Source organism: Pagrus major, chromosome 8 (assembly GCF_040436345.1).
Source record: "Pagrus major chromosome 8, Pma_NU_1.0".
NCBI classification, from domain to species: domain Eukaryota; kingdom Metazoa; phylum Chordata; class Actinopteri; order Spariformes; family Sparidae; genus Pagrus; species Pagrus major.
In genome coordinates this window covers 14,219,737-14,241,280 of record NC_133222.1, presented here as the reverse complement: position 1 = coordinate 14,241,280, position 21,544 = coordinate 14,219,737, and the positions used below count along the sequence as shown (strand labels likewise).

At 44.8% G+C, this 21,544-nt stretch overlaps 2 protein-coding genes across 2 annotated transcripts in view; one reads left to right on the top strand and one right to left on the bottom strand.

Annotated features, from left to right (window-relative positions):
• The first annotated feature begins 1,388 nt into the window (after positions 1-1,388).
• Positions 1,389-1,778, top strand: bncr (bouncer). The gene has a single exon (XM_073471828.1). The coding sequence runs from the start codon at positions 1,389-1,391 to the stop codon at positions 1,776-1,778; it is 390 nt and encodes a 129-aa protein (XP_073327929.1).
• A 1,554-nt stretch (positions 1,779-3,332) lies between these two features.
• The window catches only part of reln (reelin), a 94,558-nt gene continuing 76,346 nt past the window's right edge, over positions 3,333-21,544 (bottom strand). The window contains exons 32-64 of the mRNA XM_073472238.1: positions 21,134-21,292; positions 20,815-21,009; positions 19,232-19,505; positions 18,982-19,122; positions 18,711-18,888; positions 18,500-18,584; positions 18,220-18,402; positions 17,934-18,102; positions 17,699-17,804; positions 17,354-17,580; positions 17,009-17,232; positions 16,446-16,596; positions 16,071-16,329; positions 15,635-15,884; positions 15,101-15,269; positions 14,754-14,894; positions 14,424-14,601; positions 13,199-13,392; positions 12,853-13,103; positions 12,602-12,756; positions 12,297-12,511; positions 11,946-12,123; positions 11,688-11,863; positions 11,490-11,596; positions 11,128-11,370; positions 10,852-11,027; positions 10,691-10,764; positions 10,328-10,489; positions 10,028-10,185; positions 9,556-9,781; positions 9,202-9,399; positions 8,623-8,721; positions 3,333-4,775 (exon numbers count right to left, since the gene is read on the bottom strand). Of these exons, the coding sequence (XP_073328339.1) occupies positions 4,679-4,775; positions 8,623-8,721; positions 9,202-9,399; positions 9,556-9,781; positions 10,028-10,185; positions 10,328-10,489; positions 10,691-10,764; positions 10,852-11,027; positions 11,128-11,370; positions 11,490-11,596; positions 11,688-11,863; positions 11,946-12,123; positions 12,297-12,511; positions 12,602-12,756; positions 12,853-13,103; positions 13,199-13,392; positions 14,424-14,601; positions 14,754-14,894; positions 15,101-15,269; positions 15,635-15,884; positions 16,071-16,329; positions 16,446-16,596; positions 17,009-17,232; positions 17,354-17,580; positions 17,699-17,804; positions 17,934-18,102; positions 18,220-18,402; positions 18,500-18,584; positions 18,711-18,888; positions 18,982-19,122; positions 19,232-19,505; positions 20,815-21,009; positions 21,134-21,292 (5,798 nt within the window). The 3' untranslated portion in view covers positions 3,333-4,678. The remainder of the gene's footprint in view (positions 4,776-8,622; positions 8,722-9,201; positions 9,400-9,555; positions 9,782-10,027; positions 10,186-10,327; positions 10,490-10,690; positions 10,765-10,851; positions 11,028-11,127; positions 11,371-11,489; positions 11,597-11,687; positions 11,864-11,945; positions 12,124-12,296; positions 12,512-12,601; positions 12,757-12,852; positions 13,104-13,198; positions 13,393-14,423; positions 14,602-14,753; positions 14,895-15,100; positions 15,270-15,634; positions 15,885-16,070; positions 16,330-16,445; positions 16,597-17,008; positions 17,233-17,353; positions 17,581-17,698; positions 17,805-17,933; positions 18,103-18,219; positions 18,403-18,499; positions 18,585-18,710; positions 18,889-18,981; positions 19,123-19,231; positions 19,506-20,814; positions 21,010-21,133; positions 21,293-21,544) is intronic.

Genomic DNA, 21,544 nt, shown 5'->3' with positions numbered 1-21,544 from the left:
TGTAATCTTTAAAATGAGCAGGTGAGTCCTCATGATAATTTTTATATTAAACTGCACACTGAAATTGTTTCAGCCATCAATTTGTCCGCTTTGAGCCCTTTAATTGTGACAATCAGTACAGATCATTGGCACCTGTATGTAAGAATCAAAGCATTTGTCAGTTTTCTGAATATCTTTGGTTCACTGAAGTACGTATAAAGAAGAAAAACAAACGGAAAAAGACAAGCGATAAAAGAAGACTGATTTTACTTGCCAAAGTCAATATATTAGAGTTAATGAAAACTGAAGCTGAATTACATTTTTTGTGACTCTGGAGGAGTTTTGTGAAGTCAGAGATAATTACTCAAGTGATGTGACTTCATCTCTGAGAGCACAAACGTTTAACAGAACGTCTGTGTTGCAAACTGTGGAAGTGGAATTTGAGAAGTGGGATATTTTGATGTTTGAATATGGGCATTTCCAAGACAGAGTCTCTAGATACCATTAAGTTGCATTATGGGAAGTGTAGGATGCAATGTTTTTGGAACTGGACCCATACTGGTTTATTTAAATCTCTCTCAAGTGCTCTAAATTTATGGAAGTGCAGCACCAACCCAAATGCCAGAATAAATGTTAGCATTGTATGTCTATGCAAACCATGTTCATTCTACAACTGCCGTACCGCACAAAAAGACTTTGTCATGGTTTGTAAAAGATCATGTTTTGTCTTAAAATACCTGGTTGTGTTGCCAAAAACACAGCTAGAAAGTGTCACAGCTTTTTGTTAAAATAACAGTTTTGTTGGTCGACTCGGCAGCTGTCTTGCCTGGCTGTCACTCCACCATTCATATACAGGTAATCTGACGGCAAACAAGTTGTAATCGAGTAAAAGTAAGTAAAGATATCGTGTTAAAATATTACTTTCATAAAGGTAAAAGTCTCCCATACAAATAATATTTGAGTAAAAGTCTTAAAGTATCTGATATTAAATGTACTCAAGTATCAAAAATAAAATTAAAAGTAAATTAAAAATGTATATGTATATACTGTACACTGTGGGTAGGCCAATTATTGGATTTGATATTCAGCTTTTTTCTGATTACAATTTAAAAATGCTCTACTTTGGCTCTGATGCAGCATGCAATCTGCAAAGTAACCTGTAACTTACGTTATCAAATAAATGTAGTTGAGTAAAAAATACATTATTTGCTTAGTAAAGTATCTCAAATTTGGACTTCAGTGGAGTACTTCTGCTTACTTACATTCCATCACTGCAGTTATATGATACATACTGTAGAAATGTTTATTGTACATATAAAACATACATATTTAACATTTGCAGAAAAGTAGAATGACAACATTTCATTCTGGTGACTGGACTGATGAGGTCTCTCTCTTCGACTTGCAGGATGAACATGTTGCAGCTGCTGCGTGTTGCTGTGCTGTTGGTTTACCTTCTCCTCCCCTCACTGCTCTGTGACAACCTGCTTTGCTACTACAGCCCCATCCTGGAGCATGAGATTACGTTCGAGCTCATTGTGACAGAATGCCCTCCTGACGAGCTGTGCTTCAAAGCAGATGGTCGCTATGGGAACCACAGCGCCCTGTCGGCCAGGGGCTGCGTGCCGAAGAAGGTCTGCGGCCAGGTGAAGAGCCTCAGACTCAAAGGAACCGTCTACACCATGACCTTCAACTGCTGTGATTCGCCGTACTGTAACTCCTGCCCAGGCCTCGACGCCAAATCCCTCCTCATCACTGTAACACTTGTGACTGTATCTGTGATGACTGGCAGCTTGTGACTAAAGGCTCCTGTTGTGCTAGTTTATGAGCATCTTTAGGGGTTCATGTCAAGGGGGAAGGGTTGGGTCAACACCAAGTGAACAGTGCTCTGCATGGAGTAATGCAGAGAGCCTGCAGAAGTGTGTGGTGAATGCCCAGTCTAAAGACACTGAGGTGTGCACCAAGGTGATGGCACAGGCTTCAACATTTAAAAAAAATGTTTTTTACAATATTTTAGTATTTAGTACAATATTTAGTGAACGTTTTTATGTTTTAATGTCTACAAATAAAAAAATTATTAAGAAATTACATTATGTGCTCTTTTGAATATTTTCAGGCATTTTTCTTTGACACACACACACACACACACACACACACACACACACACACACACACACACACACACACACACACACACCAGACAGGGCTGGTGATATTCATAATTTTTCTTAATATTGACAAATCCCACGAAAAGACCAAAGACCCCTCAAAGCTCCATTGTTGTCAGAAAACAACAAATACAAAAAAATGAATGAGCCACACCATTGAACATGGTGACATGTTTCTTCATCACAATGACTACTTTATTATGAGTTGATCCAACGTGCACCATCCTGTTTCTGTAAATACTTGGAGAAGCATTAAATGTGTTTTAAATAATAGTTCCCAACAAATGCAGTTTATTTTGTACATTTAAACCTGCAGTGCTTTTGACTCCCCCTCCTAGCAGTGAGAGTAATTGGATGAGTAATTACAAACACTGTCGAGACATGCTTATGACGTATGCTCTTCCCCATCTCTCAAACCCCAGGAGCACTTTCTTCTAATCTGCCTCTGAAAAGCTACAAGAATTTCCATCAGTTAATTTGAATAGCTCTGTTCAGAGAAGAGTCAATCATTAGACTGAGTGACTGGGGTGATTTTGTAGAGTGCATTTTATCAAACAACCAAAGTAGGTCCTGCTTTGTTTGAAAAACTGATCAAGAGTGATTGAGATTGGTGCCACTCACAATCCACAGACGTCCATGTATTCAAGAACCCTTAAATTGGATAGAATTAGTCAGACCTCTCTTGTAGATTAGTCATGGAGAATGAGCACCTTGCAAGTTTTGCTTTGTATCAAGCAGCAAAAAAGTTGTAAGTTAGCCTTGCTTGACACACACACATTGTAATGTTGATGCTGAAACTACATATTGTGCAGCCCTGCTCTGAATGCAGAGTTTCTTTTTTTTATCTTGAGCATCAGAAACTTTGAAAAGTTTCATATTCCATACTCCTGTAGCCTGCAGTGTCACTGCGGTCGCTTGCCCCTTAAGCTCTGGCAAACGTTCATCGCCACTAAAAACTCCAATATATTGCAAAACACATAGATTTTCCCTGGCAGCGGGGTTAACCATTATTGTGTGAACTCATTTGGTGTGCAACAGACGGGAGGGAGTCAGAAAGCATTGAGAGGTGACGGAAGGACAAACACATCGTTGAGATTAGTTGACATTAAGAAAAGTGTAAACAAATGAAAGGCTAAACAAGTCTTGAGAGAATGAAAAAGAGCAGCTCAAGCAAAGTGTACAGTATGAGGTTTGGACAGTTCTTTATTTCCCTTTTATAAGGCTGCTGGGTCTCCCCATAGTGGATATACATATATATACAGGAGATTGCTATACTGGAGTTACACTGAGGGCAGAGGGTCCATATTACACAGACTTCAAAAAACAACACTAATAGAGCCTCACCTCCAGGTTTCAGAAATCAGCAGAGAGAGAGAGGGAGAGGGAGAGAGAGAGAGAGAGAGAGAGAAGGGGGGAGAGAGATGGGAAGATGGGAAACAGCACAAGAGAAGAGGGAAGAGAAGGAAGAGGGGAGATGATGCAGTCTGAGAGCCTGACTCGACTGCCTAATAACTTAACACTAGAAAATAACATACAGATTCCACGCACAGTGCATCTTAAATAGGTTACGTGAAGAACCATTTACCATAAATATCTGTATTTTCGGGAACCAACATATATAAAAAAAATGATTAAAAAAAAAACAAAATTATTCAGTCTTTAATTTTTTTTCTTATTTTCTCCTTTTCCCGTCGTGCAAATCGTTCTTTTCGTTCCTTCTTCCCGTGGCGGCCGGGCTCTTCCCGCCCTGCACAGATCCGTCCCGGATAAACGAGGAAAAAGGAAACAGAACCCAGCAACCCCCTCCCCTCCCCCCCTTAAAAGCATATGAATTAGTAGAAAACGAACAAACAAATGAACAGAACACCACAGTCAACTCATCACAAAAAGAATCCACAGACACACAGAACAGCAAGAACACAGTACTCTTTTTTTTTTTTTCTTTTTTGAGCTTCTTCATCACCGTTATTCCTCCTTATGGTCAGTATCATCGTCGTGGTCTTTCTCCTGGCGTACTGGTTGGCGGCAGTGGAGTGGTCCTCCCCCCCGGCGGCTCAGTGGAACTGGGAGGCAGCTCTCCAATCGGCTGGTCAGTTCAGCAGTGATATATTATCTCTCAATTTCACAGTGTGGTAGGAAAAAGGAGGATGAGGAGAGGGAAGGGGGAGGTAAACCAGAGGGAGGGGTTATCGGAGGAGGGAGCAGGAATCAGAGGAACCACAGCAACGATTAGAAAACAACTAGAAACCCCAACCGTCCATGATAAAAAGTAAACAAAATGGCCGCTTCACTCCTTTCTTCTAAGTTTCATTCCCGCCGACCCGTGTGGTTGGGAAGGCCTTGATTGGCTGGCGTAAACTGATTGGATGTGGCAGAGGGTAGGGAGAGGTGGGTGAGGGAAGTCTAAGGCTGACTGGAATCCACTGGTGGACGGGACTCGACTGGGCGATATGTCGTCAGGAGGAAAAGGATAAGCGTGGCGGGTCGATGTGTGATTGGCAGGTCAGAGGGCGAATCCCTTCTCGGTTGGTTCAGGCACGCTGTCGCAGTGCCCGCCTCTTGCGGCTGTAGTAGTGACGCGCGCCGGTCTGTCTGGCAAAGTTCATCATGTAGTTTTGTTTACGGGTGCTGCAGGGATACAAAGACAGTGAAGGAGGGAGGGAAAGAGGAGGATTGTGAACATTAATGACCGCGTAAAGGGTGCTTCAAATCCACACATCCCCATGCACGCACTCTCATCCATGCACGCAAACACACGAATGGGTGAATGCAGCTTTCGCGCTCACTCACACCCTGGTTCATGCTGGCATTTTTAATCATGTTTCAGCCGTAACCTCAAACACTCAACAGCAGTATGGATCTCATGGCTCGGACAATGGGTGGCACTACTCTACGCGACTGGATTCGTTTACGTTCTGCACAAAAATGAGCAGCTACAAGGTGAACATGGCGGTAGAACTAGCTATATGTATCCAAGACCAAATGTCACAAGACAAGACATGGGACACAGAGTCTACAAACATACTACCACAGAATACTACAGGGGATCTCTGACTCTGAGTGTTTGAGGTCAGAGTCGACAGCCATCACTGGGAAGAAATGAAAAATAACTAAACCAAGGTCATAAAAAAGTGCAGGGACTGGGGTGGTTTGTGAAACTAAGAGACACGGAGAAAAGCTGCGGAGGATCGCTTTTGCTTAGCCTGTTCATTGCCTCTTCCATCCAGCAGGGCGGTGCCAGTGAGCCAGGAGTGCAGCCAGGGCAGGCAGGGGCCTCTGCGAAGCGGGGTGGGGGGTCAGGAGGGGTGGGGAAGGGTGGAGGATGGTGCGTGTGTGTGTGCGTGTGATGGGTGATGCTGTGGAGGTGTCAGATGGGAGGGATGGCTGGTGAACTGCATGTTTCTGAGTGCGTGTGTGAGTTTCTGATTTTTTAAACAAAAACCAGACGGTAGTGAGGAGGGAGCTCCTGGTTCATCCTGGAGTCATGTTGTTGTTGTCCGCAGACAGACAGACAGCCATGAGTGAGAAAAGGGTGATGGAGAGCTGTTGCAACAGTCGATCCGTAAAGCCATGCAAGGAGCTGGATGGAGGAGGTTAGTCGGATGAAACTCTCCTGCCAAATGGGCCTTCACTTGAAATTAATGATGCAAGATGCCCTGTTATGTCGTCATATGAATGAAAAAAGACTTTGGGTGCTTGGGCTGGAGTGAGATAAATTCTGGATCCACAAGAAGGATCACTGAACTGGGCGTGTTAGCTTAGTAAATTAGCCGCTAGGTCAAAAACACTTTTCAGTCGAGGTAGTAGCAAGAACAAAACAAACAGATATAGGTATAGTGATGGATTACATCACACATATACACACAAACACAGTACCATTGACATTTTAATATGTAAAATATTACATTAAAAATGCCTCAAGGAAACATTCAAAATCACGGCCATTTAACAGGAATTTGTTTTCATCTGGTGACATTATGTTGAACCCTTGTTGGGGATGTAATGTTATTTTCAAAAATGTAAAATTTGCCCTTTTATATCTGTATTTGTTGTTGTGAATATTGTTTTGCTTTTCTGTGCTGAGAGCTGTCTCGTCAGATCTGTCTGTTGGATCATTTTGTCAGCAAGCCTCCACCTGGACGCTGTGAGCATCTGGCCCGCTTGTCGACCTGCCTGGGGCTCGTGTTAAAGCGAGGGCATGAATATGACCGTGGTGATAATGAGGAGGGCCGGGTGTGTCGGTGAATGTGACGGAGGGTGTGCACAGCGTAACGTGGGGGGAGAGAAGAAAAGGGTCGGGAGGAGGGTGAGGGAGGGGGCTGCATTCAGGAAGAGGCGGAGAACTTACCTGACACTACAGCCATGCCACAGGGAGCAGAATACAGAAGAGAGCAGAGGTTAGAGCGCGAGAGGGGAGAAGCAGAAGGAGGGGACTGCTGTCTCGCAGAAAAGTCTGGGGGGGTAGGAGCCCCGGCCTGGGGAGGCAGGGGGTCCAAAGCGGGGGAGAAGGGAGGAGAGAGGAGAGGCATAAAGATAGTCAGAGGTTCAAAGAAGAAGAAGTGGTAGTGAGCCGGACAGACAGAGAGAATGAGGAAGAAAGAATATGAAGGAAGAATGTGAAAGAGATCGAGTGAGGAGCAGAGAAATGTAACAAAGACGAGGAGAGAAAGTGAGAGACAACAACAGGTAGAGGTGGAGACAGAGAGCAAGATATACAGAAGTAATCCATCCGTTGTATGCAAGAATGGGAAGAGAAAAAGAGAAAAGGGGAAAGAGCGAGTTTTGAGGAAGGAGAGAAGGAAGAGGAGAAGGAGGAGGAGGAGGAGGAGGAGGAGGAGGAGGAGGAGGAAGGTGAAGTAAGGTTGGATACGATGCGGCACGAGCAGAGGAGTGAGCATGACCACATGATCAAACACGTTTTAAGCAGCAGGGAGGAAAGGCGTGTGGAGCAAAAGAAAAGATTGAGCAAGGAGTAGGAGTGAGAGGAAGGATGTGTGAAGGAGTGGAGGAGTGGCGAACAGAGAGAAATAAACAACAGAGCAAAGTGTGAGGATCACGGTCACTCTTTTCAGCAGACACTGTTGAAAACCGTGCGAGTGCGAGGGAGGGAGTGGGACAGGTCACGACCACTTAGACCAGGGACAGCTCAGGTTAGGCATAAGTGTGTGTGTGTGTGTGTGTGTGTGTGTGTGTGTGTGTGTGTGTGTTTGTGTGCATGTACAACTCTCTCTCTCAACTGTACATGAGAGCCTTATGTGACTGTGGTATGCAGCATTTGAAATGCATTGGGTACACATCTGAATGACCAATCAGCACCCAGGTCAGAGGGAACATTGCTCCGATACCCACAGCAACATGCAGAAAATGCATTCAAAATGCTTCATGATACTGCCATGTTAACAATATGCTCGCTGAAAAGACCATGTTCATGATATCTTCAGTGCCCTGCAGAATCTCCAGTCTGCCAGTTTTATTTGAAAAGAATTTTCCTGCATGTAGGGAAAATGTTTACTGGTGCTGGTAACAATATACATACATGTAAAGAGAGAAACAAAGAAAGAGAGTGTAAGTTGGGTGTCTGATCAAATCAAATTTAAGGATTTGTTAGATTTCTTTTAATCCAAGTAGAATTAAATACCATCTGTGCACATGAAATGAATGTGAAAATGAAAACAAAAAGTCAGATTATGGGCCAGTAAGACAATACTGACTTCACAGCAGGACAAAGACTCACTCTCATTGCACACAGTGGGATCTTGGTTCAGCATTTTGTTTCACGCCTTACATCTGCCACTAGGGGGCAGATGGGCTAACTGTTAATACGGATGCAGGATACCTACCATGGGACATTTACAATATCGGTTATTTATCTATAAAATTGCAGCCTGATATGGATGGCGGTATGCACCTTTAAAGTTGGTTTGTGATCTGCCAATAAACAAGAAGCATAAAAAAAAATGCATATTGTGCATCCCAAACTGTAAATAAGTGAATCCTGTAAGTAATGAACGGATATGTGAATAGGTCTGCGACCTTTCAAGGTTTGGAAGACTTCCTTGACATTTCAGTGGAAAAACTTCTTGACAAGTTGTTGCTCTGGGAGATGCATGGCTTCTAAAGGACACTGAAAATATTTTGATCCGACAGCAGGAGTTGATCTGTCGTACACAGAACAGCCATCCACAAACAGCAAAGCACACTGCAGTCATTTTTCTACTCTGCTTGCCTGACACCAGAAGCCGTGATGAGCATTTCAAACAACTGCTGAGAGGTTGCTTGTATGTGGTAAGCAGCACAAGTGCAGATATTACATTATATATGTGTGTAGACTGTATCCCTGTGTTTGTGTGGAGCAGAGGGGACCGTTTCTACAGGTGAGGCTGAGGCAGAGGCAGAGGTAGAGACAGGGGCAGATCGGGGCTCTTTTGGGGGCCAGTCTGGGGGGCCGTGGGCCAGCTGGGAATTGGGTACTCACAGAACTACTTCCACATGGTCCAACGCCCACTGGTCGTGTCCTGCACCATCGTGGCGTGGCTGCCACCATCGCAGCATCACCCCTTTAACCCTCGCCTCTCTGGAGAGACCATGGGAAACATCGTACGGTCAGTGAGGGTTATAGTAGCTTCAAACCAGCCTGATGAAGTTTACCACACTTGTGTACTTAGTACTACTGTCTAATAAGGCACCATTATAGGTTTAAAAGTGGCAACTAATGGATGTATTAATGATTAATAATTAATGATTCGCAAATGATTTATAGATCAGTTATAAACTATTACAAAGATTTCCTGGTGATAAATCTCTTTATCAGGAAGGCTCCTGCTCTTATCTTCTGGAAAACAGCTGCAGACCATCTGGACCAAAATTGGTTCAAGTTTATCTGCAGATTACATACTGGCTGACAGGGGTTTTTTTTTCTTTAAAAAAAGACTTGCCAACATGTCTGAAGCTTAAGATTGATTATCATCAATACAGCCATTAGTTACATCTCCGAAAATCTTTATAAATGCTGCCTTATTAGAAAATGTTAAGATTTACACTGATGGTCACTCACAATGGGATGTTGTAGGAGACTCTCTGGGCCTTTATGAAGTCTTTGGGCTGGTGCTGGGCGATTACGTGCCAGCTGACGCCATTGTTGACGCTGTATTGCAGCAGCACGGCCCGGTCGACTGTGTCGGCCTGATCCAGAGCTATGTTACAGCTTTCTGTCTGTGCCACGCTGCCGATCTGCAGCACAAACATGATCTTACTGTGTGGAGACAGAGAAGGAAGGAAAAAGGGAGAAAGAGACATTACAGATTGATAATACAGATCCTACTGAGGAGAATCAGTAATCAGTTGTAGTTGTGAGGCAGGTAGGTGTGATTAGTATAATTAGTTGATGTACAGTATGTTTTGATAGTACCTGTACCTAGCTCTAGTGAGGTCCAGCGGTTTGGTAACTGCCTGCCTCATCTTACAGCCATTGAAGTAGAGTGAGTCTCCGTGTGCATGTGGTGAGAGCTGCCCACAGCCGCTGCCCACTCCACCACCCTGGATCAGCTGCCAGCTCTCCTCAGACACAGTGCCGGACTCAAAGTTGTCCTTGATGGAGCTGGGCAGGTCACTGCTGGATAAGGAGCAGTCGTCACCTGGTGAGGTAAGAGGAACCAGAGGGGGAGGGATGAAATTGGCAGAATAAAGGGTTGAAAAACGTAAACAATGCAAGGCCAGATTTTCAGCGAGCGTGACGCAATACTGTGTTCAAGATGTTTCTTCAGAAAAGTTTGCTCAGTCTTGCTGCAAATGTTTACTTTTCTCCTAACAGTAAAAATGAGAAACAACTGCGTGTTTATCTACTGTAGTAGTCTGAACATAATAAGCTGTTTGTGGCCCACCATGGTGTCCCTCATCACAGATGCAGACCACTCCACTTGTACAGTAGCCGTGGCCGCTGCACATCCCCGGGCAGGCCTCGCCGATATAAACATGGTCCACTCCCCAGCTCTGCCGGTCTCCTGTCCCCTCCTTTTGAATCCAGCGGAACTGGGTAGCCCTGGAAATATACAACAAATCACAGAAAGCTTACATGACTGCAGCAGAGATAATTATTGTCTCTAATTATGCTTATAAGTATAAAAATATGACTTGTCAAAACAAGGCTAAAGTCAGTAAATAAAATATTTGTGAGCTCCTACCCTGACGAGACGTGATCTGGCAGCTGGACAGTGACCCTGGTCCATGTCGAGCTGTTGACTGGACTGTAGATCGTGGACTCGTGGAACTGGAAGGGTGAGCAGCCTACGTTGTTGACCGAGGAGGGGAGGCACTCTGACTGTACCAGCTGCCACGAGTCAGACCTACAGGGAGCGCGTGAGAGCTGACAGTTAACAGTTTATAAAAACAATTACTGTATAGTAGTTGCACATGTCTGTCAAAAATATCAATTAAATAAGGAATAGGAAAGCACCATCAAATAATAAAATGAGTCCCAACGAGCAGTGTTGTATAACTTTATGACTATATTTCACTTTTAGGGGTGCAGTTCTTGTCTTTCTTACCTTGCATCCTTCCTGTACTGCAGCAGGACAGAATGATGGTCTTCACAGGTGTCTGCCTCACAGCCAACAACAATCTGCATCAACAACAGAGATGTACAGTTAAGGACTAAAGGCTCCATGTTTTAACACAGCAGGTTTGTGGCTCTCTGGCAGTACTCTACCTTAAACTGTAGAATATATCCAGGCTGCACTATGAGTTCCCGGGTGGCCAGGATGTTGTGTGTCCTGTCTTGGTTCTTGTTTGGCCAGTACAGGTGGAATGAGGGGTTTCCACAGAAGCCAGCTGTGCGTACAGCATTAGGGTAGAAACTCCAGCTCTCCTCATGAGAAACACCCTCTGGTGAAAGGTAAAGAGATGAGGTGGAAGAGTCAAGGTGATTTCCAAACCATTTTTTGTGGTGGTAAAGATACGGCTACATTACCTCAAACAAACTCACCATCATCAAAAGTGTCAAGCAGAGTAGATGGGTTGATGTCTGACCCCCCCACCAAGATGTTGTCTATGGCCCACTGGGCTCTCTCCAGGCTGGGGGTGGCAAGTCCTGAGGAAATGGTAAATGGTTGCCACCAGCGCAGACGAGTAGCATTGGTCAGAGATCCCTCTGGGAGGACGATATAATCTCTCCTCACTGACACATACTTCAGATAGTCCATCTCATGGAGCAGTGTCCAGGACACACCTGAGGAACAGATGTGGACATAGAAAGAAAAAAGATAGGAAGAGAGGAAAAAATTAAGTGATGATGATGCAGAAGGAAAAATACACATTGCGTTGTATGCACGTATGGTATTAGTGCACCTCCGTCAGTAGAGTAGTCCAGCAGTACTCCCTCTTTACGACAAGTTGGACGGTGGCACATGGTCATGTTATCTTCACTTCCAATCCTGGCCCAGTACTCCACAAACCTATCCACAAAACCACGGTTCAAAATGCGCTTACAGAAGAACAATAATTAAAGATAAACAGAAAACACCTGAGGATCACTTGAGTACTAACTTTGCTCCGCGGAGGTCCAGATCAGAAGTCACAGCCTGTCTGGCATCAGCCCCTCCAAAGTACAGGGCTGTTCCCTCTACCAACACACCGCAGTCTGTACATGGCCGTCCACCTTCAAGCACCTGCCACTGAGGGCCTGCAGCCCCATCCCAGTCAAAACGCTCCTTCAGCGATGCCTACAGACAAAAGACACACATCTAAATGACGGACGAGTTCTACTTGTCTATTTCTCATCTGTGAATGAGAGCCACACTCCACCTTTAGAGCCGTGCTGGCGTAGCAGTTTGGTCCGGTGAATCCTGGGTCACAGAGGCAGCGCTGATCCAGGCAATCTCCGTGTCCTCCACAGTGGCCATCACACGCTGGCCCAATGTAAAAGTTCTCCACACCCCACTGAATGTCTGAGTGCTGCTGGTAAAACCTGAACCGCACCGCGCTGAGGAAAAGACAGGATAGGTTATTCAAACAACATGCATACCATCTTCATGATTTATATGACAATGGTTTTAATCATTTATATGAGTACAATAATTGGATCTATCAATAATTTAGATAAAGCATGCCATGATGGTGCCATTAAATATGAAGCAGAAGTGTATGATGACTCACGTGTCAGCCAGGCTGTCAGGGAGGGGATAGACTGCCCTCTTCCAGCCATCAGCAGGGAAGAAGACAGAAGGCTGCGAGACCTGGCCTCCACAGCGGGGGTCAGCTGGCAGGCACTGGGGCACCAGGTACTTCCAGGTCACTCCAAAGTCCACTGAATACTGAACGTGAATTTGTCTATCTGCATGACGCTCTAGCACATTGCAGCCTACTGCGATCTAAATCAACACACAGGGATTATTAGCAACACCACAAATCAGAAATAAATGTTTCTGTTGGCTGTGTGCCACTTAAGGCTCGTTAGTTACCTTGAACTGCATGACCCAGCCCTTGCCAGGAACAATATCATGTGTGACAGCATACACCTCCCTCCCATCAGCATTGCCACACACCATAACTCCATCAGGAGAGCTGCAGAAACGCTGCACTGAGCAGTCCTCGGAAAACAGCCAATGATCGCTCACTGAGACCAAAAAAAGAAGCAAAAATTAGATACTTGATATAAGACCAAAAAGCTTTTTTTAGTGATAAAATCAATTGGGCACTGATTCAGAAATACCAATGGGTGTTTCCTCCTGCTCGCTCGGTTGCCCTATCCTCCCTGTGGTCCCATCAGCAGGAGCTCTCTCATGATTGGGCAGCGCCACCCCTCCGAATGTGTCGGATATCTGCGCTCGTGGGTCTGAGCCTGCGATGAGGACGTTATCCAGAGCCCAGTCGCTGTGGTCTGCTCCCTCGTGCTGTGGCTGCCACCACCGTACACGCACTCCTTCCTGACGGGCAGCAGGGGGCAGCAGCACATTCACAAACCTAGGTGCCAGACAAAAAAGAAAAAAAGTCACAGACATCCTTCTTCACTCTTCACTCAGTTGTTACATCTGTGTGTCGTTGGTGAAAAAACCCACCCGGGCTTGGTGTACAGATCATAGAAGATCTCTGTGAGTAGGTGCCAGTTGATTCCTCCGTTCAGACTGTACTCAAGAAGAACACCCTGGTTGCGGTTGCTTGGTGGGATCATGCAGCCGTACATGAAGTAGAACTGGATGAACTCTGCATTGGTCAGGTTCAGGTCAACTGTCACCAGCTGACGGCTACAACTCTGAGCAAAGACACAGAGAAATACAGTCAGTCAGGGCCTGTGATGGATGGATGCCTGTCTGTCTCTCCATTATCCTCCTAAAAACATATGCAAAGGTCTCAAACATGATCTGTCATGTTGTCTTTACTGCAGGGGACATTACCCAAACATAAACAGAATAATAAAACTGACTTAGGAATAAATGTATTGGGTGAACCAGAGTAGTAATTTATCTTCATACAGCTTAATGCGAGACATTAACGGCCGCTCTTAAGAGGTTTCTCTGGCAGTGTGTCTGTCCAAGATCAGCCTGTCAATAGGTATCCATTTACAAGACTGCGGTAAGTGCCTCGGGAAAACTACATAAAAGCTGACAGCTACTTACTTTGTGGTCGTTTATTCAACAGATTAATATGTGATGGAGCATCTTTCCGATAATGTTAAATGTCTCTCTTTTCTAACTCTCTCTGTATCGTCTGTTTGCCCTATTGAATCAGCATATTTGTCAGATTTTTGTCCTTTCAGTCCCCAGCTTGAATGAGTGGAAGGTGGGTGAACGCATACCTCCTGTTTACAAAAAGATATCAGGATTCAGTGGAGAACAAAATGACTGGAGAACCTCAACAGTCCCCAAAAGTAAACCACTTGTCAAAGCCAGAAACTGTAAAATCAGGAATTATGGGTGGATTTAGAATTTTCCGTCAGTCCTTCAACTAACCTTGTAATATAAACGCCTCCGTTTACGTAACCAAATCTACGCTCAAAACAGTGCGTCAACACTTAATAAAAATGTTACAGGAGCAGAAAACGCCAGGAAACTGCTTCCGAGAAGAGGGGGAAACTGGATTGGAGATTTCAATCTGTACACATCTGTGAATATACTGCATGCCCCAGATGACATGTGAAAACTTATTTCAAAATATGAAGGCTACAAATTGCATTTTTCCTCCGGCAAACCACTGGTTGGATAGAATTTCATGATAGAAAATGTTATAAGAAACGGAAAGAAGTATGAAAAAAGACTCAAACAATGAGGGTAGATGTATATTTACCCCACTGAAGTGCAGAGCAGCTCCAGAGGCCACAGCTCCACACACAGTGCTGAGCTTCCCACCGGTGAGTATGTGCCAGTGGCTGAGTGATGGAGCTCGACTGAAGCTGTCCTTCAGCTGGGAGGGCAGAGGTACCACAGGCTCGTCACAGTACTCTCCACCCCACTCTGGGTCACACCTGGGGGACGACAGTGTAGTCGGATACAAGTAATCAGAGTCTAAAGTCTTCACTTCACTTTCACACCTTATTGCTCATTACTAGCTGCTGACATTCCAGACGAAAACAGTAAAATCTTTGGTGTATGCTTGCATGAGGCTGCCATTACTTACACACAGGAGCTCTGTTGGCAGCGTCCATGTCCAGAGCACATATCTGGGCAGCCATCTCCAATGTAGAGATTATCCAGAGCCCAAGTCTGCTGTTTGTCAAACGGTGCCTGCTGGAACCAACGGAACCTTGTGGCTGGAGACCTAAAGACATAAATCAAAGTCACAGACACAGTAAAGTTAAAATAAATGACATAGCAAGGAATTAAACTGTAAATCCTGGCATGGCACTGTATGATTTGCGTCAGACTGTAACTGTTTTTGCAAAGGGGCATACTTCAGTGTCAGGATATGTTATAAGCTACACAAGTTTGTCCATGTGTCTGAGCGGAGCTGAAGGCAGTGCTGACCTGGCATATGACGGGATAGGCAGGGTGACACGGCCCCACTTGTTGTAAGTGTCAGAAACCAGCAGCCTCTGCAGGGTGTACGAGGAGCAGTCGGGGCTTGTAGGCAGACAGTCTCTGACCACGGGCTGCCAGCTCAGACCCAGATCCAGAGAGTACTCCAACTCTACGGCTGCAGAGAAAGAAGAGAAACACAACTGTCAGGATGAGTTTGTTAGTTTTAATTTTATCTACTGGCATGATTCTTTTTTGGGGTTGTATCTTCATGGTTGAATGCAATTGTAATGTCACTTTTGATGAAAGAATCAGTTAAATGAACGTAATGTAATGTGATGCAAATTAATGCTCATTAATCAATGCATTACTGGTGTATCGCATTTCTTTTCAATGCAGACAAAGCTGCAATGATTAATTGATCTGTTGACAATAAGGCAAATATTTTAATAATGTATTAATAATTTAAATATGGCTCCAGCTTCTCAAATGTGAGACTTTCATTGTCATATATAAAAGTAAGTGAGTATGTTGTATGCTTACAGTAGCAGGAGTTGGTGACAGAGCAGGATGCAGAAAAGTCAAACTGGATGAAGGCATCTGGACCCAAACTGATGTCAGTGGTAACAGCGTAGCGAGTGTTGGATTTCTCTATGAATGCGAAAGCAGGCCCATCAGAGCCACAAACAGGCATTCGGGTTCCTCCAGGGTGGAGGAGCCATGAGCGCCCGTCGATTGAGGAGAAATCATCTTCCAAAGGTCCCCAGCCACTGGCACTGCCACCTACTACCACCTAGGGAAAGATACATGCATCGTTAATGTGAAAGAAAGTGTAACTAAATTTACATGAGATATATCAGAGGGATGAAAAAAAATAGTTTGGATGGATAACAGCCATGATGTTTGAATGTTTGAATAAAAAAAATATTAAAAGACTTATAGATGGATGGATGGTTGGATGGATCCTCACTTACTGTACCTGGTCAATGACCCATGGGCTGTAAAAGTGTCCGTTCTCAGAGGGCTGCCACCAGCGGAGGCGAGTGGATTGCGTGCGGGCACGCAGCGGGATCTCCAGGGCCACAAGGCGAGCCTGATTACTGCTGTTGCTGAAGAGAAATTCCTGGAGGAGGCCCCAAGTGAGACCTCCGTCCACAGAGAACTGCAGCAGAACTGGCTGGGAGCGAGGGTCTGGAGCTGCCTTACCACAGCCGAGACGGAGGAAGAACTGAACAAACCTGCAGAGTACAGCCATTGATTCATGAGACTGTTACTGAATAATAATGACAAAAACATTCTGATGTGTGTGTTGGTAAGTGCTTTTCTTGTTATGTTTGTGTGGCTGCAGCTTTACCTGGCGTTTGACAGGTCCATGTCGTTGGTGACCAACATGCGCAAGCCGTCCTCACTGAAAAACAGGTGGTTCCCGCTTGACATGATACCACACTTCCTGGATGGTTTACCGCCGCTCAGTAGTCTGAACCGTTCTGCATCCACAGATCCTCCTGGAGACACACATACGTACACAAACACAAATATAGTAAGCACACAGGCATAAATCCATCATAGACTGTATTAAAAAAACAGAAAAACTGGAGCCCTAATAGGACCACTTATCAAAATAATGTTTAAAAATGCTTCAAAAGTACAAATAAAAACATAAGCATTAAATTAAGAACAACAGTTTGCCCTGAAGGAGTTCCTTGTCTTAATTCTTGCAAAATACCAAACAACAAAGATAGTTCAAGGGCATAATACATAAGTAAAAATCTAGCCTGAAACTGCAAGCCTGCATCACATTTAATTTCAGTAAAAATAAGCTGAATCGAAGTTATTGTAAATTTGCGGTGACCACAGGAACAGGAGCAATATCTGATATCCTGAGGGAGTACTGTGTGTATTTGTATGTTGGTGTACCTTCAAAGTCCTCCTTGAGGAAGTCAGGGTTGGGGGTGTCGGGCACAGAGCAGTCAGATCCAGAGTAGCCGGGGTCACACACACAGTGCGTTCCACCCACACAAGCCCCGTGACCATTACACATGTCCTGACACTGTGGGCCAATGTAGATGTTGTCCAACGCCCATGTTGGAGGAGCAGAACCAGTTGAAAAGAAACCCTGATACCAACGGAACCTCACCGAACTGTAGAGAGGTCACAATTCAAGGATTAGAGAGAAATAGAGACACACATGAACAGTTTCCCAAAATGGTTGCCCTTGCGCTCTTTTCTGCCTATGCTGTACATGATGTATCCAGTCCTTACCCACAGAGGCGAAGCTTGCCAAAATGAATGACTTCCCTCCTCCAGCCCTGAGTTGTACCAGGGAAATAGATGCTGGCAGGGTGCAGCTCTGTGGAGCACAGTGAGGAGGGCTGGGGTGCACCGGCACACAGGGGCACCAACAGGTGCCACGTGGCACCGAAGTCCCGTGAGAACTCGAGTCGCACTGGGTTGGCAGAGGAGCTCTCAGCTGTGCAGCCAACATTAATCTGAAGATACATAAATAAACACAACATCAGCGAAGATGATGAAAGATTTAAGTCATGAATGAGTAAGTATTATGATTGTTGCTGTGGAAAAGAAGTCATCAAGGCGGTGTTTTTGTACCTCGAACTGGATGATAGTGTTCTCATTTACGTCAATGTCCCTGGTGGTAATGGAGTGCTCACCAAGCTCGCTGGAGACAAACACCATGGCTGACTCATCCTCCTCCCTGCACCAATCCCACACGCAATAACAAAGATTAGTCAAGGTTGAAAACATCTTTTTGTAAGTTTCATCAAAACAAGGACACTGTGAAGATGTCGTAATTGTCAACATTCAAAACTAATTTTTCTCTTACAGTCCGGTCTTCTGATAGGGGCAGTAGAGGCCAGTGTTTCCACCAGGGAAGAACAGCCAGTTGGACTCATTAGGGCCCTCCTCAAAGCTGTCTACTACCACGGGTGGGTTGTGTAAGGAGCTGCCATCAATGATGAGATCATCTATTACCCACACCTCCTCCTTCTTACCTGTGGAGATTATTACACATGGATATTTTACAGGTTCAGGAGGCACGAAGAAAGTGAATGTGAAGAAAAAAGATTTAATTTTATTTTAGTGTGCAACCACACAATGTGTCCACGCACCACCGTTGTACGGCTGCCAGAGTCTGAAGCGGGTGGCGTTGGTCTGAGCACTGGCTGGCAGCGGCAGGTGGAGGAACAGAGTGTCAGTGGAAGCTGGGAAGTAAAACTCATCCAGCATCAACCAGCTGATTCCTCCGTTCACAGAGTACTGCAGCAGCACTGAATGAGAGCGCTCTGGAACACCTGGGAAAACCCATAAGATAGAGTATTATCACTACATCCTGACTAAAGTTGAATCAAAATACAGCTACAACGAGAGGATCACTGAGTTATGTTCGACCTTTAGTGATGAATTTGAAGGAGAACTGGATGTAGAGAGTGTTGGTGCAGTCCAGATCCCGTGATACTATCATTCGCATACCATCCTGCAAACAAACAGACAAGGATGGTCTTGTTGGTAAATGATTTAAAGATATCAACTGTGTATTTGTGATTTAACTATATTATTATTGCTCTGGATTTTCACTGCTTTGGTGTTTGGGACCCCCTACCCCTTTGAAGATGAGGGCAGCGCCAGATTTAAGAGGCTCGCCGCTTAGAGTTCCCCTCTCGGCGCCGTACACCTCAGGCCATGTCTCCTGCTGCAGGTTCTCATTAAAGTCCTCTCTGAGTACAGATGGAAGGGGAGCCAAAGGTACACAATGTGCCCCTCCATAACCCTTGTCACACCTGTGAAAAGCAAAGGTAAGTAATGTGTTCATGTAGGCAGAAAACAAGTGTAAAAATGACTAAATATTAAGTTCATCAGCCAGTTTTACTTACACACAGCGTCCGTTGTCACACAGACCATGACCAGAGCACATCCAGGGGCATCCAGGGGCAAGTAACACGTTATCTAGAGCCCATCCTTCTGCCCCTGGGGTAAAGTGAGTCTGGATCCAACGGAACCGAGTTCTGGGGGAACTGAGGGATTCAAAAGCAAGTTTTAAAGAAGAGTAGCCTCAGGAGTTCATGTACTTTCAGAAAAAATACTGTAGACTAATTTTGGGGATAAAAGTAGGAAAACACGTACTTAGCAGCACTTGGCAGGTAGACAGTGATTCTCCTCCAGTGTTTGTACTGGGTCGAGGTATAGACGGAGCTCTGAGTATAACCAGCGCAGCCGATGGCGGGAGGTACGCACTCTGGGGTGATGAGAGCCCAGTGATGGCCGCAGTCTGTGGAGTACTCCAGTCGCACACCATGGGAGAAGGAAGTGGACTTACTACAGCCCATACTCAGCTCAAACTGCAGGAATGATGAGCCTGAAACCTCAAAGTCCCAGCTCTCTGCATATCTTGGCTTCTCTGTAGACACAGTGCAAAAGTAGCGTCGCAATTTTTGGTATTTACTTTACCCTGATTCTTTTATTTAGCCTGGTCACAGTGATTTAACATTACTTTCTTCACACAAATGTTTACAAATCAACATGATCCAGCTGTTGGGAATCACAACTTTATACTACATGGAACAGGTTGACATACTGTTTTTAAAATAGAAGAAAGAATTAGCTTATATGTATCTGCTTGGACCTGGACTTGGACTTTTTTAGGCTGTATTCTCTGGCACCTCCTTAACCATGACAAAACAGGCAAGACTCCGAGGACTATCACTTACTTATGTTGACCCTGAAAGACCCCCTCCTTTTGAAAATATGAATTTGAGGGTGTAGTTACCCTTTAAGCTAAACAGCAACATTTGACGTTACAAAACAGTTTCCTAACAAACATGAGGTCAAGCAGGGACCAGCCTTAAGTGCAGTGTGTCTGCCCAGGCAAAGCCCTTCACCCTCCAAATTTCCCTGTCAATGCCACATGAAATGTGTCCACCCAAAACACAAAGTCAATACAAGTCCAAATGCAAATGCGACAATAGCCTTGAAAATAATAGGTACTGCTAAGTTATGTCTCAAATGTGTGCATGTTTCACATGAGAACAGCCATGGAGTCTGGAAATCAGTGCTTTATGTGTCCACACAGTGAAGTTTTATGTTTATAGATGTGTTGCCAAATTGCTCTTGCTGTGCATGCTTAATGAATGGGCCCAGTTGTAATGTGATATTTGCACAAAGTAAATCCGCTCACAGCTTGATGCAAGCATAAATAACAAGCAGGATGTTCATTCAGGTTTGCTCACATTAATAATTCAGGACCCGCGGCGCCACAGTAAATGGCTGATTCAATTTCAGCCCGTTGTGTGGGTAATACTGTGATGTCACCATACTGCCATGTATGTGGTTTGTTGTGGATGCTTGTATATGAATATTTGTGTCAGTGGAGGTTCAAATGCACGTATGTGTACATTGTTTTGTCTTTTACTTTTTTTTTAGATGCAAAGTTAGCCGAGTGGTCCAGCTGTTTTGCCGTAACTTCCTGCTTTACATTCATTCACTTCGACACATTCACACCGGGCTGCTCACTCCAAACACGTCGGCTTAACTGAAGCAGTTCAAAGTCAAGTGTCTTACTCGGGAGCCACTTGACAGTGATTGTTGAGGGAACAGTAAGTTACTCCTTCCCTTTCCGTGCACACAATTACAGCTGACAAGCCTGTAGTCATAAGCCCTCTTCTGTAAATGTATGTGCTCATGAAGATTAATGTGTTTGTGTGACTCACTGTCGATGGCCTCAGAGTTGAACGTAAGTGCTGTGTCCAGAGACAAACAGTCCACAGTCACCTCCCCACCCTGGATGCGGTACCAGTTGTGCCTCAGAGGGGTCGTGCCGTCAAACTTGTCATGGAAACCTGTTCTGGAGCTGTCGTTCATACCGATCAAGACATCATCCAAAGCCCACTGGGCAGAGTGTTTCCCTACAAGGATGAAGAGAAGGAAGTTAAAATGAAAGCTGTGATAAATAAAAGATATTTTAACGCAGTAGCTTTATTATTTTTATGTACTTTTCTGTAGTGTTGTGCACCCTAATCATGCACTAACCTTGCTGCGGTTGCCACCACCGGAATACAGTGTAGGGAGTTTTGGCTGCAGGCGGCAGCTCGATGGTCACCACTTGGGGCTCCAGGAAAGAACTAAAGTCCAGCTCTCTGAGGAACTGCCACTGGACACCATTGTTGGTAGAAAACTGCACAATGACACCTAGAATCACAGGAAAAACAACAGAGTGGATATCACTTTTAGATGGCAAATAATTTAAAAAGAAATAAACATAAACAATAGAACAAAATGCAATATAATGTAGAAACAGTCCAGAGGGCCTGATTATTACGGACACGCTGTTTAGGAGGCTGGCAGTGTTTTATCTGATGCTGCGGAAATGATCGGACTGAGCCTTCAGCACTGCTGCAGGCTAGAGATCTACGATCTGCTGACCGACGAACAGAACAGAAC